At 35.8% G+C, this 16,706-nt stretch overlaps 2 protein-coding genes and 1 non-coding gene across 4 annotated transcripts; all 3 read left to right on the forward strand.

The window, feature by feature from the left end:
* The first annotated feature begins 4,258 nt into the window (after nucleotides 1-4,258).
* Nucleotides 4,259-9,155, forward strand: LOC127132089 (U-box domain-containing protein 43). Of its 2 annotated transcripts, none has more exons than XM_051060957.1 (5): nucleotides 4,259-4,444; nucleotides 4,821-6,173; nucleotides 6,303-6,606; nucleotides 6,975-7,456; nucleotides 7,721-9,155. In XM_051060957.1, exons 2-5 carry the CDS (start codon nucleotides 4,959-4,961, stop codon nucleotides 8,714-8,716), a joined length of 2,997 nt encoding a protein of 998 aa, XP_050916914.1. In that variant the 5' UTR covers nucleotides 4,259-4,444; nucleotides 4,821-4,958; the 3' UTR covers nucleotides 8,717-9,155. The 2 variants fall into 2 exon arrangements, with proteins under 2 accessions (XP_050916914.1, XP_050916913.1); XM_051060956.1 differs by having other exon boundaries at nucleotides 4,260-4,444; nucleotides 6,969-7,456.
* Nucleotides 9,156-9,290: 135 nt separating this feature from the next.
* TRNAV-AAC (transfer RNA valine (anticodon AAC)) lies at nucleotides 9,291-9,364 on the forward strand. Its single transcript has one exon. It is a non-coding gene; the product is annotated as a tRNA-Val (tRNA).
* LOC127132088 (bifunctional fucokinase/fucose pyrophosphorylase) lies at nucleotides 9,291-15,791 on the forward strand. The gene is made up of 6 exons (XM_051060955.1): nucleotides 9,291-10,042; nucleotides 10,868-11,235; nucleotides 12,163-12,289; nucleotides 12,390-13,403; nucleotides 14,271-15,007; nucleotides 15,123-15,791. Exons 1-6 carry the CDS (start codon nucleotides 9,535-9,537, stop codon nucleotides 15,513-15,515), a joined length of 3,147 nt encoding a protein of 1,048 aa, XP_050916912.1. The 5' UTR covers nucleotides 9,291-9,534; the 3' UTR covers nucleotides 15,516-15,791.
* The last annotated feature ends 915 nt before the right edge of the window (nucleotides 15,792-16,706 follow it).

The following is a 16,706-nucleotide window of genomic DNA, read 5'->3' on the forward strand; positions in this document are numbered from 1 at the left end:
AAGAAGTACATATCCTTTTAGAAGGAAACCTGGCGGTGAACGTTAACCTGTTGCCCTAATAAGTTTGAAGACCTCAAGGGGCATCTCCTGAAGACAATACAGTGGGTCAAGTACAAAGTCATCCTCAACGCTGGAAGTCACGGGGAATTATTATCATTTTCATTTTGTATTTTCTTTGTTTGTTAAATGCTACTTGTTTTTAAACATTGTTGTTTTTAATGGTAATATTAATGAAGTGATCATGCATTTTGAATCAATACATTTGTATTAACTCTTGTTATTTTTCCTTCATGTATGCAAAAAACAAAATAAAAATCAACTCTACTCCCATTCACTTAATCAAACTGTTGTTTTAGTAAAGATTTAAGTGAGAATGATGAAAATGAAATACCCATAATTATTATGGTATGCTTTCAAAGAAAACTTTGTCGATTATGTAAGGCATTGTGTTGAATCCCTAAACACCGAAGAGATAAGGAGTTAATCCCTAGTCAACCACTTTGAGCTTAGAAGTTGATATTTCTTTCGAATATAAAAACCCTTAATCTTAACCTAAGGCAGGGTAGTTGTATTCAGATAGTTTGATTATGAATTCAACCTTCAAGAGAATCAGTCCATTTGTACACCTTCCAACAAGAGGTCAACCATGTTTACCCTTCACACACATCTTGATGTCTCGAAGAAATTATGAAAAGGAAAAAGTTTATAGTGTTTGTGTCTTAATAACCAATAACATGACAATCACTACCTTTAAAAAAAGAGTCTGCTAAGTCGAACACCACAAAAGACAACTTAGGCAAAAATTAGGGCATTCTGGTGGACGAAAAGATTCAAAGAAGCGGTCCAGGAAAAATTAGGGACAAAAAAAACCAACCAAAACAGGTCATCTAATGTTCAACAAAAACAAAGAGAAATAAGGCGACTACCATCTTAAATCCTTATATTTACCCCCACATTGTCCAACTCTCTTGAAATTTGAATGTGTATGCTCGATTTAACTGAACGTAGGACTGGAGATTACCAAGAAGAAGGGGTGGGTTAAAATTAAATTTTGAGCCTTATATCCTTAGTTTCAAAATCCGTGAACCATACCACGTTATATACCCTTAAAAGATCTAATTGAGGCAAGGTTTATTTTGAAAGCATACCACAACAAGGTTACGTTAATCTGACTCCAAAAGATCTTGTTGATCATTTGTGCTGATCGCACCACCTTGTGCACTATGAATGGTTAGATCAACATTTTATTCGGATCACTGACCCGTTCACTGTGTATTACCATTTCAATAATGATTGATTTCAAATTTTGCATAACACTGCATTAAAATTACCATTTTTGAATGAACAATTTTATTTGCAAGTCAACACTTAACATTAAAGGAATCCCAATAATATGCAGTCAGTTGGAGAACCTGATCAGGTGAAAGAAGTCCAATCAGGGGAAATTCACTTTGGGTATCGGTCAATCCGAGCCAATCACCCAAAGAGTCGGGTTAGTCAAGAGAAAATCGCTTCAAGACCCAGACTAGGTTGAGTCACCACAAAGAGCTCAATGAGTCCAACCCTCCAAAGGACGGTTAATCAGAAATCTATCACTCCAAAGACGGTTAGTCAAGGACCCCTTCACAGTTTAAAATATTGGGACAAGCAATACCGAGGTCGTTTCATGGAAAGCTGCTTCCAAACTCCTTTTAAGGATAAACATCTTCAAAGACCCAGACTGGGGCAAGTCATCTCAATGCCTTCAAGTGATCAAGCATGCAAGCCATACATTATCATGGCTAAGCATATCTTGCTTATCTTTGAGCTTCAATCACTTCCTGATTATACTTGCAAGCACATAATTCCTAATATTAGCTATTTCATGCTTAATCGTTTCATTACTATTTTCTATAAAATCAAGATAATCTTTAAGATCTACATTTTTTTCTTTAATCTTATCATTTTCTTTGATTAACTTAACGTTTAATTTAAACAACTGCTTGCATGATAACTTTGTTAGCCCACATTCATCTTCTTCATGAGATGCTTTCAGACAAACTTCATCTTATACTTAAGAGGCTTTCAACCAGGCTTCATCTTCTTTGTAAGAGGATTTTTCGAAGCTTTTACCAAAGGTTGATTCTTCGTGGTTTCTCCTTGAAGTTGAGTCTCTGACTATATTGTTCATTCGTACCTCTTCCCCCCTTATTCTCTCGAATATTCCACTAGATGAGACTTCTTAATCATATTCTCCTTTTGATAAAATTCCTTTATTTAATGTTGAATCCTTCGAGGATAGTTCAACCACCAAGATTGTTCTTTGAAGGAGATTGTTATAGTTGATTTTTCTTTGCAGGAGTTTGTTAACGAGGTTACTATAGATGCTCTTGGACGAGGATCGTTCAACTTCTCGATGATTTCTTCCTTCTTGGGTTTTTCTTGAAAAATTGTAAGCATTCCCACCTCTCAATTTAAGGATTTGATCATATTTTTTATTCCAATTCTTCATTCTTAGATATATGTTAGTCACAAAGGTTCTATTATGTTTTCCGAAATTTATAAGAATTGAAGAACAATTATGAATGAAGCAATCATTTTCTCCGCCTCATGTGTTCATTCACACTTGTTAGATACTTGGAGAAACTCCATATATCATTTCAAGAGTGCCCCATATTTTCTTGACGGACTTACAATTATGAACATAAAAGAATTGATTTTCATCTAACGACATAACTAAGTTTTTTTTTTGTTTTAAAATCAATTTAATTTTTTTTCTTCTTTTTTTCTATGGTCCAAAGGAAATCTGGTTTATCTATTACTTCTTCATTAACATGGAGAGTATGGATAGACAAACCATTGATTAAACTTTTTCACAATTCAGGATCAAAACTTTGAATGTAAAATTTAAGTCTAGCTTTTAATAATTCAAACTTATAACCATTAAATGACAAAGGTGAGTTTAAGAAAATCCTTTTGTTAAAAACAGTGTTGGAAGTCATCTTCCTCGTGAGACGATTAGTCTTTAAACATGAGTTATGTTTTGATACCACTTGTTGAATATGTGACTCCATACACAAGGGGGAGGGTGGATTATGGAGGTTTGAAAAATGAGAGTTTAAAACAAAATCATTTTCTAAATCAGACTTTGAAAATATTTTCTAAAAAAAACGTTTGGATATGCAACCAAAAATAGGGATAAAGAAAATAGGTGGAAATTAAAGATTTATAACACCAAAGATTTATAGATGTTAGGTCTTATAGAAGTAACATACTTCTCTCCCCAATAATTGATTTTGATAGTATCCAATAATGCTTGAGATCTATTATAACGTTAAGCTCATGAACCCCCTAATTCCAACCAAACAACGAATAGAGGAATGAAATGATTAGTCTTCACGCCAAACAACGAACAGAGCTTTAAGCGGCTAGTCTCTAAGCTAAACTAAGATTTTGCACAGGCTGATGTCGAACCAAGTTGGAGTTTTGAGTTGGCTATTCTTTGAACCGAATTGAGATTTTACACGGGTTCACCACAAACTGAGTCGAGATTTTTACCGGAATGATCTCGAACCTACTGAGCTTTTATACAGATTAGACTTAAAAACCAAATGAGATTTTACATCAGACTAATTTCAAACCAATATAACTTTTAACTATGATGAGTTCAAGAACCGTTGTAAAGATTTTTCTCTTATTATTCTTCACGAACTTAAAATGAGAGCTTTTCTTCAATGACAAAGCTCACAAACCAAATACTAATAATACTAATCCCCCAAAGAGGTTTTATGCAAGTTTAACTCCAAATTAAAATTAACATTCTTAAGAAAAAATAATTTACTCAAAAAAAAAATATAAATAAAATTTACAATAATGCCATTCACCAAAACACTAGACCAACTTATTTTCAATCTTAAAATGATTAATATTTATTTATCAATTTAACACGAAGAGAGTGTAAATATTAAATGTAAATAATATTCATAATATTAGTGCGATGTCTATTAAACAAAGAGCATGAGATTTTTTTTTATCTCCCCTTAAATAAGTTATTTCATCATTGTAATTACAATTAGTAATATATTAAAACTATTTCACAATATTTATGAAATAAGTAAGATACTCAATTTTTTTTATGTAATTTAAATAACACGGCGACACTGACATACAATGAAACTGTCTGACAAAATAAAATACAACTATAATGATTTGTTACAAAAATGTGTTTCACATAATAAAAATAGAAATAAATATTGAAAAAAAATAGAACAGCTATACATTTGTGTGGAAAAAAGTTTCAGCGTTTTAGACAAACAAATTGTGTAGACTTTGGACTATGAACGAGTCTTCTTTCCTGGATATTCATTCAAACACCATTCAATTCAATTCAATTCAATAACAATCACTTTCATTTTTATTTATATATATTATACTTTTTTGTTGTTCTTCTTCTCTCAATTGCAAGGTATGGTCTCTCTTCTCTCTTTCCTCTCTCTTTTAGTCAAGTCAATTTACCATACTTGCATTCAGTTTTTCAGTCTTCTTAACGGTTTTTAGGGGTTTAATTGTCAAACCAAAATGTCTTCAACTATTGATTTTGTTTATCAGAATTTAGGTTTTTATTTTAATTTTTTATGCTGGAGCTGAAATGTTTTTCTCATTTTGTTTGAAATTTAGTGTGATTTATGTGTTTAACATGCCGGTGTCGCTGTGTTAATGTCGGTGTCGTGTTTGGGATGTCTGGTACTACAGATTAGACATCAAATGTAGACTTAAAGCTCACTTGTGTAGAAAATTTTGATGTGGATTTGATGAGTTTCTTTTATTCATACTGGATTTAGGTACTTCAAATTGAACCGGAACAGCTATGGAAGCATGAAGGAGTTTATGTGATTATCGTACCGATTTTATTTGTTGTTATTGTTTCATGGGAGAAGAAGGGGTTTTATTTTCTAGACTAGTTGTGTCGCGACGAGGGGATGGTGCTCGATTCGTTGATTTCTGGTCCTGCTTTGGAAGCTATTTCTCAAAGTATAGATTCGGTTGCTGAGTTTGTGTATTCTGTTGACAATGTTCTTGTGAAGAAGGATAGTTTTAAGCAACTTGCAGATTACTTGCAGAGAGTTGAACCTATTTTGAAGCAGTTGAGGAAGGGAAAGGTTAGTGATTCTGAGACATTCAACCGTGCCATTGAGATTCTGAATCGCGAAATCAAAGACGCGAAGAAACTTGTTCAAGAATGTAGCAAGAAGAGCAAGGTGTATCTTCTGGTGAACTGTAGAACTGTTGGGAAGCGCTTGAAACATAATACGGGTGAGATCAGCAGGGCACTTGGGCTTCTTCCTTTGGCTACGTCGGGTCTTTCGGCTGGAGTAGTTGAAGAAATTGAAAAGTTATGTGATAATATGCAGGAAGCTGAGTTTAAGGCAGCTGTATCGGAAGAGGAGATCTTAGAGAAAATTGAGGCGGGGATACAGGAAAAGAATTTCGACCGTTCCTATGCAAATAATTTGCTGCATCTCATTGCAGATGCTGTTGGGATTACAAAAGAACGGTCGGAATTAAAAAAAGAGCTTGAAGAGTTTAAAAACGAAATTGAAAACGAGAAAGATCGGGCCGAAGCCATACAAATGGATCAAATCATTGCTTTGTTGGAAAGGTCTGATGCAGCTTCATCAACTAGGGAAAAGGAACTCAAGTACTTTGCGAAACGTAATTCTTTGGGTACTCAACCGTTGGAGCCTTTACATTCCTTTTATTGCCAGATTACAGGCGATGTTATGGTTGATCCTGTGGAAATTTCATCAGGGCAAACATTTGAGAGAAGTGCAATTGAGAAGTGGTTTGCGGAAGGACACAAAAAGTGTCCTCTGACTTCCATTACTTTAGACACATTGGTTTTGAGACCTAACAAAACCTTGAAACAATCAATAGAAGAATGGAAAGATAGAAATACAATGATTACAATTGCTTCGCTGAAAGAGAAAATCCAGTCCAGAGATGAAGTTGGAGTATTAAGTTGTTTGCAAACTCTTCAAGATTTGTGCGAACAGAAAGACCAGCACAGAGAATGGGTGGTGCTGGAGAATTATATACCTGTTCTTATCCAAATTCTTTCCGAAAAACACCGAGATAAAAGGAACCGTGTCCTTCGCATCCTTTGCATGCTGGTGAAGGATAATGAAGATGCCAAGGTACTTAATTAGTACCCTTTAAGTGATCTTAACTTTTTTTTAATGATCGTTTAGTTCTATTTTAATTAAACATGCAAATACTATGTGCAATTTCATAGATATTGTACCCTAACTCGGTTGATTTTTCAGGAAAGAATTGCAAATGTTGATAATGCAATCGAGTCTATTGTCCATTCTCTTGGGCGTCGTTTGGGGGAAGGGAAATTGGCAGTGGAATTACTATTGGAACTATCCAAATATGATTTTTTAAGAGAATACATTGGAAAAGTTCAAGGTTGCATACTACTATTGGTGACTATGTCTAGCAGTGAGGACAATCAAGCTGCCAGAGATGCAACAGAGTTACTGGAGAAGCTTTCATACTCTGATCAGAATGTTATACAGATGGCAAAGGCAAATTATTTCAAGCATTTATTACAGCGTCTCTCCACAGGTTTATCTTGAACCTTCGATTTGGAAATTAATTTCACCTTCTTACACCTGAATTTCCTACATAGGCAGTGTTTATTATATTGAAATTCACGTATGCGATGATGAGGTGAAACCTTAATTGCACTAGGGAGTTTATGCGACTCCTTACAGAATAGATCTCAGTTAAAATTTTCAATTAGGAACCATCTTGTCTAATCTACAGTTTTTACGAGCTTCAAGTATCGTTTAATTAAATAGATTATTTGAGGAATTGCATCAATGTCATTTACAAAATGGTTACTATAATTAATACACATGCCTGTTATAAAAAAATCAGAGGGAGGGTGTGAGGCACAAGCCTTTATATAACTTTTTTTTATGCAGGAACAGATGATGTGAAGATGGTTATGGTCAAAACGTTGGCAGAAATGGAGTCAACAGACCATAATAAGGAGGTCTTGTTTGACAATGGTATTCTGGCTCCTCTTCTTCACTTAGTCTCACATACTGATGTTCAGATGAAATTAGTTGCTCTTAAAGCTCTTCAGAATCTATCTAGTTTAAAGAAAAATGGACTCGAAATGATTCGACAAGGTGCAGCGCGCCTATTATTTGGCATTCTTTTCCAGCACAGCCTTCCTTCCTCAAGTTTGTGTGAACATGTAGCTCCTATAATTATGCAACTTGCTGAATCTACAATCTCTCAGGATACACAGACACCGGTTTCATTGTTAGAATCCGATGAAGAAGTTTTTAACCTTTTCTCTCTAGTTAGCCACATTCAGCCTGATGTGCGACAATATATTATCCAGACATTTTATGCATTGTGTCAGTCTCCCTCAGCTTCATATATCAGGAACAAGCTAAGAGAGGTATGCATCTAGCTTGAACTTAAAGTACATATCACAGTTGGAAATTCTTTTTTTTCTTAAACACTAGTCTCCATAAGTAGGCATTCAATATAGTCAAAGCAGGCATGTCTAAAATAGTTAAGCATCGCCATTTAAGTTTTTCCACATCCATCGAACTGTTTAGCATTACCAAAGATAGAAACAAAATGTAAACATCTTGCATTTAGCATAGTAAAAAAATATTTATTTGCCAATATCTAAAATAGTCTACTTATATATTTGCAGTGTCCATCAGTTCTAGTATTGGTCAAGTTGTTTGAGAATGAAAGTCTAACTCTTCGAGCAAGTGCTGTGAAGCTGTTTTCTTGCCTGGTAGAAAGCTCTGATGAAGCCACCATACTGGAGCATGTGAATCAGAAATGCATTGATACTTTACTCCAGATCCTGAAATCTCCATCTGATGAAGAGGAAATTGTGTCTGCTATGGGAATAATATCTTATCTTCCAAAAACTCAACAAATCACTCAGTGGCTTTTGGATGCCGGGGCGCTGCCAATCATTTGTAACTATATCCAACAAGGGAAGGACAAAGATCTCCTAAAGAGTAAGCTGGTAGAGAATTCTGTTGGTGCCTTATGTCGTTTTACAGTTCCAACAAACTTGGGATGGCAAAAGAGTGCGGCCGAAATTGGGATTATAACTGTTTTAACACAGTTGCTTGAAAGTGGAACTGCTCCAACAAAACAGCTAGCAGCACTGTCCCTAACTCAATTTTCTAAAAGCTCAAACGAACTAAGCATTCCAGTACCGAAGCGCAGGGGATTTTGGTGCTTCTCAGCTCAAGCAGAAGCGGGATGCTTAGTTCATGGTGGTATATGCACTGTGGAGTCATCATTTTGCCTTTTGGAGGCTGATGCAGTGGGACCATTAGCAAAGACTCTTGGAGAATCTGATCCCGGAGTGTGCGAGACTTCTTTAGACGCTCTTCTAACTTTAATCGAAGGAGAAAAGCTACAGAATGGTAGTAAAGTCCTTGCAGATGAAAATGTCATACCGTTAATAATAAGATTTCTCGGTTCTCCTTCCCCCGGATTGCAAGAAAAGTCTCTGAATGCCTTGGAAAGAATTTTCCGGCTATTCGAGTTCAAACAGAAATATGGAGCTTCAGCCCAAATGCCTCTGGTTGACTTAACTCAGCGGGGTAATGGTAGCGTTAAATCCTTGGCAGCTCGAATATTGGCACATTTGAATGTGCTTCATGATCAATCTTCATATTTCTAAAGAATGTTGATTCAATTAAAATGTACTGAGGAGCAAAGTTAAGTTAACTAACCATCAACCATCAGGTTCAATCTTCCCTTGATCCTTTGACCCTGGCATGACAAAAACCGTCACAAACTTCAAGCTCGGACAGGAAATGGGACTTTTTGACAGAGAAAATTGCTTTCATCTGTGCAGCAGCATGATGTTGTAGCTTTGCATTGAGAATCATATCATATAGATATTATATTCTAAGTGTGTTGATCCAAATAGGTTATTGTTGTATTAAGATAGAATCACCACTGGACATGTAGGGATTTACTTGGAGCCAGTATTATACGCCCCAAATATCTTTGTACATTTCAGGATTGTCTGGTTACTTGTGTAAAAAATAAATCCAATGATTGTATTCTTTGTTATGATATGAAAACGTTTATATGACAAAAGTTTATGCTATAAACCCTTTATTTATTTTGTTTACAGATAGCTAACCTTTCCTATTACAAAAAATAGACTAAAGTACACAATAACATGCATCAAACAAAAAAGAGATAAATGAATATTTATACAATTTGATGAAAGATTGTAACAAACAGGTTTCGTGGTGTAGTTGGTTATCACGTCAGTCTAACACACTGAAGGTCTCCGGTTCGAGTCCGGGCGAAGCCATTTTTTGTTTCCGATTTTTTTATTCTCCCATTTATGGTAGTTATTTTGTCGGTCGGAAAAGTGTCATTTCATGGATCTTCTTCTTCGTCTTTGTTGGGTCGTTGTGTTTTCTTGACACAGACACTGTCATTAGATTCAGTTTCAACTGTCCACTGTAACTGTTATCGGAGATGGAGAGAAGAAGAAGAACAAAAGAGGATTTAGCATCCTTAATGCGCAAATCATGGTACCATCTAAGGTTGTCTGTTCGCCATCCATCTAGGGTTCCAACTTGGGATGCAATCATTCTCACCGCCGCAAGCCCAGAACAAGCCCATCTCTACAATTACCAGCTCAATCGGGCCAAGCGTATGGGCCGGATCTCTTCTTCCACTCTCACTCTCGCGGTTCCTGATCCTCTCGGCTGCCGTATTGGTTCCGGTGCTGCTACTCTTAATGCTCTAAATGCTCTCGCTCTTCATTATGGCACTAGTGCAGATAATGTGCTTGATAAAATGCATGTACTGTTGCTTCACGCTGGTGGTGATTCGAAAAGAGTTCCTTGGGCTAACCCTATGGGGAAAGTGTTTCTTCCTCTCCCTTTCTTGGCTTCTGATGAACCGGATGGGCCTGTTCCTCTTCTATTTGATCATATTCTTGCTATTGCTTCTTGTGCTAGACAAGCTTTTGGAGATCAAGGTTAGTTGTTATATATGCTTTTGTTATTCAATTTGTCTTTTTCTTGGATTTACTTATTTTAGCTGATCTAGTGGCATAATCACTTGTGAAACTGCTTAGAGAATTTATGAACATAGCTTAAGGCATATATATAAATAGCCTATGCCATTCATAAATCATTTTCATAAGCTTTTGAAGCAGTCATTTCTAGAATTAGGGTGGTGTCCCACACGCGTCGGTGTCCTTGTACAACACTAGTAAGATATGACATTGGTATGACAAGTGTCTCAAATAAAATTGTTTCTTCTTTTGCTTTGGCGCGTTGACGTACATTGGATCGATGTGTGTCACTCGCACACAACTGTCGGAAATCTTAGACAAATCTAAAAAATTATAATTTTTTCTCTGTTTCGAAATGTCTTAGACATTCCTCGAACAAGTCTCAGACACATCTACAACGATTTAAGTATGTGTCAAAACAATGCTAATCATTAAAGAGTGGTGACGTATCCGTGTCATGTCAAGTGTTCATCTCGGATTTTGTTTAATAGTTCGTAAGCTCTTCAAGATGCCTTTTAAAAATAACTTATAGCTTATAGGAAATATAATTTAACTCCATTTAGGAAATAACTTATAGATTATAGGAAATATAATTTAACTCCATTTAATCTTTTGTTGTAAAATAGCTTATACATAAGTGCTTATCATGCTATAAAGTGTAATTTAAGTTATTTAGTCAAATAGGGCCATTCATATTTAATGTCTTCTCTTGTGTATAGGACAAAACAAAACATCAATTTAATGACAATGTCGTTATTCAATTGGTTCTTTGAACTGTTGTTACAGGTGGAATGCTGACTATGACTGGTGATGTTCTTCCTTGTTTTGATGCATCTGTTATGACTCTTCCAGAGGACACTTCTTGCATCATCACTGTTCCAATCACCCTTGACGTTGCTTCTAATCATGGAGTAATTGTTGCAGCGGAAACTGAAGTACAGTCTAATCAAAATTATGCACTCAGTTTAGTGGATAATTTATTACAGAAACCTACTGTAGATGAGCTGGTTCAAAGCAAGGCGGTTTTAGTCGATGGTAGAACATTACTTGATACTGGTATAATAGCTGTTAGAGGTAAGGCGTGGTTGGACCTTGTTACCCTTGCTTGTTCCTCTCAGGAAATGATTTCAGACCTCATAAGAAGCAGAAACGAGGTATTGTATGGTTGGTCTGAACAATTGGTTTTATATTTTATAGCGAACTTAATTTGTGTTTTACAAGTTTTTGAGGTTGATGATTGAATCGTTTGTCAGGTTAAATACAAATAAATTATAATTGATCAAACACAAGTCATAAAATTACTCCCTCCGTCTCACAGATTAAATGTCACATTTGAGTTGTACACGGTTTTTAAGAAAATAATTAATTGAGTTGATTTTAATGGTAAAACTAATATCATTTCCTAAAACACCTTTATTAATTGTAGTTAATGGAGTAGGTAAGTGGAGTGGAGTTCAATAAATAAGAGTATATTAATGAAAAATAAAATATATATTGCATTGATATTTTAAAGTACAACTATTTTGAGAGAGAAAAGTGTAAATGTGACACTTTTTAAGGTGTGGTGGGTGGGTTTACTGAACAGACAACAATAAAATGGTTTTAACAGATGATGAAATATTAACAATAGAACGGGGGACATAAAGGGCTAGAGTAGGCGGAACATTGAAATAGAAGATGAATATGAGCATGTGCAGCACAGAATAAGGAGTAGCCACATCTTGGAAAGTGCCACTACATAAAATGTATGGCATGACAAAATTTAGATTACATGGCATGAGAATAGACAAAGTGATATGCCACTCTGTTTTAATAGATTTAAATAAATATTTACCGTTTCGTGACTGTCACGTCCTACTGCAGCTACATGGGTTCAGCACCTTGTATGTGATAAAAGACCTTATTAATATGAATGTATAATCCTATTCAAATCACCTGTATACTACAATCATTATAATCGGGTCATGTATATATATTAATGAAGTCTGCACCTTTTTCTCTACTGAAGCATTTAATGCTATTTTGACTTGTGGAAAAATGAAGTTATTTTATCATAATAATAAATGCTCCGGGTTATCCAGATGAGCTTATATGAAGATTTGGTTGCTGCCTGGGTACCTGCAAAGCATGAGTGGTTGAGAAAGCGTCCTTTAGGTGAAGAACTAGTCAACAAATTGGGGAGTCGGAGGATGTTCAGCTACTGTGCCTGTATGTCAAGCCTAATTGCAATATTTTATTCTGTATCTATATCATTCCTCATTTCTTTCTGTGCCAAAATTGACTCTTCCATTTTTTTTTTCATTTACAGATGATTTGTTGTTCTTGCATTTTGGGACCTCAAATGAAGTTTTAGATCACCTCAGCGGTGTTGGTTCAGACCTGGTTGGTAGAAGACATTTGTGTTCTATTCCCGCAACCACTGCATCTGACATTACAGCATCGGCTATTATTCTTTCCAGTAAAATTGCACCTGGCGTATCGGTAGGAGAAGATTCTCTCATATATGATTCATCTATTTCTGGTGGAATACATATTGGCTCATTGTGTATAGTGGTTGGAGCCAACATATCCCTAGATGACTATTCATGCGCTGAGGATTCGATGAAGTTCATGCTTCCAGATCGCCATTGTCTTTGGGAGGTTCCCTTGGTTGGAAGGAGTGAGCGAGTCCTGGTATATTGTGGCCTTCATGATAACCCCAAAAGTTCACTTTCTGGAGATGGTACATTTTGTGGAAAACCCTGGAAGAAAGTTTTACATGATTTAGGAATTCAAGAAAGTGATTTATGGGGTTCCTCAGGCACTGGCGGGAAGTGTTTATGGAATTCAAAAATATTCCCCATACTTCCTTATGCCCAAATGCTTAAGGTCGCAATGTGGTCGATGGGCTTAGTTAAACAAAAAACTGAAGACATGCTTTCTTTGTGGAAATCTGCTCAGCGCATCAGTCTGGAGGAATTGCATAGATCAATTGATTTCTCAACAATGTGCCTAGGTTCTAGCAACCATCAAGCTGATCTAGCGATAGGTATTGCTAAAGCTTGTGTTACCTATGGCATGCTGGGACGCAATTTGTCTCAACTATGTGCAGAAATTCTTCAAAAAGAGGGTTCCGGAGTTGAAATATGCAAGGATCTCCTAGCTATGTGTCCAAAAGTTCAGGAGCAAAACACTAATATACTTCCCAAGAGCCGAGCATACCAGGTGCAAGTCGATCTCCTTCGAGCTTGCAACGATGAAAAGACAGCATGTGAGTTGGAGCACAGAGTTTGGGATGCAGTGGCTGATGAAACTGCTTCTGCAGTAAGATATGGATTTAAAGGTGCATCCTTTGATTAACAATTTTGCTTCCTTTATCCTTAATGCAGCTCACCTGGTTAAAGTCTCTTGCTTTAATTTTCCTAGTTTGACCAATTCTATAGATACCTTCTTCTTCTTAAGTGCCTAAAGACTTGTATAGAGAACTTCAGATGCTTTTGTTTAAACTTTACTGACTGACTTGTCATCTCGCTCAGCTACCTTGTATTAATTCTTACTTTTTCATAAGGATTATGTTTTACAAGACTCTTTTAACTATAACCTTTTGTTGACTATTGTCCCATCACCAATAACCTTTCCTCTTTGGTCCAATATCCTATATTTTTCTAGCATCTTTTTTCTCTAGCAATCTTAATCCACACTTCATTAGTACTACCATGTATTTCCCCAAAACCCGCTTTTCGAAACCTTTCTCTCAAACAACCTCTGTTTTTTCACCCTTTATCATCTTTGTTTTCTAGGATTTTTAACTCGATTATCTTATTTATTTTCATTTCAGTTTACACATCCATTACCTCTAGGCATGTTGAGTGGTTACTGGTTAGATTCTCCTGATATGACTATGTAATTCATGCAAAGTTTTCCATTCAATTTTCTTATGTTTTTTTTTATAGTACATCACCTACTCTTTTAGTCTGCTTCTATTTTTTTTTCTTAAAACAAGTGTTGGCTATGGTAAAGTAAAACCCACAATAAAGCTCATATACAACCACTCTTTTGGTGTCACATATCTCTTAATTGCATCAATTGTAGATAGCGTATTCTCTATTCATATATTTAGATAAATAGACAACTGCATCTGAAGTCTTAATTCATGTTAAAAAAAATAGAAAAAGGGATTTTCCAGAAGCTTAATTTACTTATCCTGCAGAACATTTGTCAGTGTCTCCCAGTAGCATCTCCTGTGACGAACATCAGATTAACAGCCATCATAATGATCACATTCATCAGCCTTTCCATCCTAGAAAGGTTAAAGTAGAATTACCCGTCCGTGTAGATTTTGTTGGGGGTTGGAGTGATACCCCTCCATGGAGCATCGAGCGTGCTGGGTGTGTTCTAAATATGGCAATAAGCTTAGAAGGTTCTCTTCCACTTGGCACCATCATTGAGACCACTCAAACAACAGGAGTATTAATTAGTGATGACACACACAAGCAGTTTTATATTGAGGATTATAAAACTATATGTGCACCATTTGATGTAGATGATCCGTTTAGGTTAGTGAAATGTGCCTTACTTGTGACCGGCATTGTTCATGATAATATTCTTGTTGATATGGGCATGCACATCAAGACATGGGCCAATGTTCCACGCGGTAGCGGATTGGGCACTTCTAGTATTTTAGCTGCTGCAGTGGTGAAAGGGCTTCTCCAGATAATTGATGGGGATGACAGCACTGAAAATGTTGCTAGACTTGTTTTGGTGTTGGAACAACTCATGGGTACCGGAGGTGGGTGGCAGGACCAAATTGGCGGTCTGTATCCAGGGATCAAATGTACTTCAAGCTTTCCTGGAATTCCGTTGCGGCTTCAAGTTGTTCCCTTGTTGGCTTCACCTCAGTTGATTTCCACGTTGCAGCAACGGCTTCTAGTGGTTTTCACTGGTCAAGTAAGTATATGTTTATTTACATAAAAATATGCATCTTGCAGACAGAACTCTACATTGAAATATTTTCCTATAACAATTTATAATTAACAGTGACATCTGTTGTATTGCTTTGTAGGTTCGACTTGCAAAGAAGGTCCTTCAGAAGGTGGTAATTAGATATCTTCGTCGTGATAACCTTCTTGTATCCAGTATCAAGCGCCTAGTAGAGCTCGCGAGGATTGGGAGAGAAGCTTTGATGAACTGCGACATTGATGAACTCGGCGAAATAATGTTGGAAGCTTGGAGATTGCATCAGGAGCTTGATCCTTACTGCAGCAATGATTTCGTCGACAATTTATTTTCTTTTGCTAGCCCTTACTGTTGTGGTTACAAGCTTGTTGGCGCTGGTGGTGGGGGCTTCGCTCTCTTACTTGCGAAGGATGTACAGCGTGCCAAGGATCTCAGGAAGAGGCTAGAAGAAGAGAAAGATTTTGAAGTGAAAATCTATGATTGGCAAATATCTTTGTAGTATGATATGAACAGAACACCAACCTCTTGTTGGAAAATAGTTGTATTGCTGTCAGAATTTATTGTTATTCTTTATTTGTATATTCTTCACTGTTTTACTATTATTAATATGATAGAGTAGATGTAATAACTTACTTTTATTGGGGAAAACCCAAATTCCACCTAAAAAAGTATAAGGTCTGATAAGAGTTTATGAAGAGAGATCTTCCTCTTCTTGTAAGTTTGTTTTGTTAGACAATTGATTTATATTTTAGTCAATTTCAATAGATTTAGACCATTTGTCATTAGCATAGTGGAATGATTGAGATACAATGTATTTTTTTTTTATCATGGGATAAAGACATGGAAGCTTTTCATGCTATTTCTGATTGGGATATATTTTGGGTTATAGTTTCTGATTGGAATTGTGTGAAAGATAAGAGTGGTTGTTATTTTATTTATCATTAATGATTAATAAAATGACATTGTTTTACTTTTCATCTTAGTAAGTACTTTAACAATCTTATATCATTGTTTCTTTACAAAAGTGTGACTAGAAGAAGAAAGGTGTAATAGTGGACCAAAAAAGTGAGAAAGGGTATCACTTGTCAATGAAGCAAAGAATCCAAAGCTCCATGGGCCATGACTCCCTTTGTCGCAGGAAAGTACTAGGAAAGCTCCATAGGAGGAATAAACTAAACTGATTTTCAGCCAATTTATAAAGGAATACTCTTTACACCCTATAGGTGGGTCCCACACATCTTAGAAACCCACAAAACTATTTTTTTTCCATTCGGAGACGCATCTCCGAATGCAGAAAAAATTACACAAGTTTTCGTAATTTTTGAAAATCACTCCATTTGAGCAAATTTTTGTTCGGTGATACATCTCTAAATACTATTTATGGTGTATCCGGAGATGTATCACCGAAATATCCTCTGTACTTATTTATGGTGAATTTATTCAATGTGTTGATTTACTTAACAACTCATTGATATTTTCGGAGATGCATATTCGGAAATGTCTAACGGAAAATTGGATAAAACATCATCTTGCATGATCTTCTTCAAAATGAAAGTTCACTTTCAATACAAAAATTTCTTCCATTATCAATCAATTTTTCAATACCAAAACATCATTATTGTATTTCATCATATCAAATGGAGCAAAAGCAACTGAGATTTAAGGTGAAGTTCATTTATTTCATCCTTCA

This window comes from Lathyrus oleraceus, chromosome 3, assembly GCF_024323335.1.
Source record: "Lathyrus oleraceus cultivar Zhongwan6 chromosome 3, CAAS_Psat_ZW6_1.0, whole genome shotgun sequence".
Classification (NCBI taxonomy): domain Eukaryota; kingdom Viridiplantae; phylum Streptophyta; class Magnoliopsida; order Fabales; family Fabaceae; genus Lathyrus; species Lathyrus oleraceus.

Bases quoted from the DNA above. Each gene is read 5' to 3' on its own strand.
- LOC127132088 (XM_051060955.1), top strand. From the start codon at position 9,535: ATGGAGAGAAGAAGAAGAACAAAAGAGGATTTAGCATCCTTAATGCGC. The intron at 13,404-14,270 runs GTGCATCCTTTG...CTTATCCTGCAG, and splicing joins AGTAAGATATGGATTTAAAG to AACATTTGTCAGTGTCTCCC. The intron at 15,008-15,122 runs GTAAGTATATGT...ATTGCTTTGTAG, and splicing joins TAGTGGTTTTCACTGGTCAA to GTTCGACTTGCAAAGAAGGT.
- LOC127132089 (XM_051060956.1), top strand. From the start codon at position 4,959: ATGGTGCTCGATTCGTTGATTTCTGGTCCTGCTTTGGAAGCTATTTCT. The intron at 6,174-6,302 runs GTACTTAATTAG...TTGATTTTTCAG, and splicing joins AGGATAATGAAGATGCCAAG to GAAAGAATTGCAAATGTTGA. The intron at 6,607-6,968 runs GTTTATCTTGAA...TTTTTTATGCAG, and splicing joins ATTACAGCGTCTCTCCACAG to GAACAGATGATGTGAAGATG.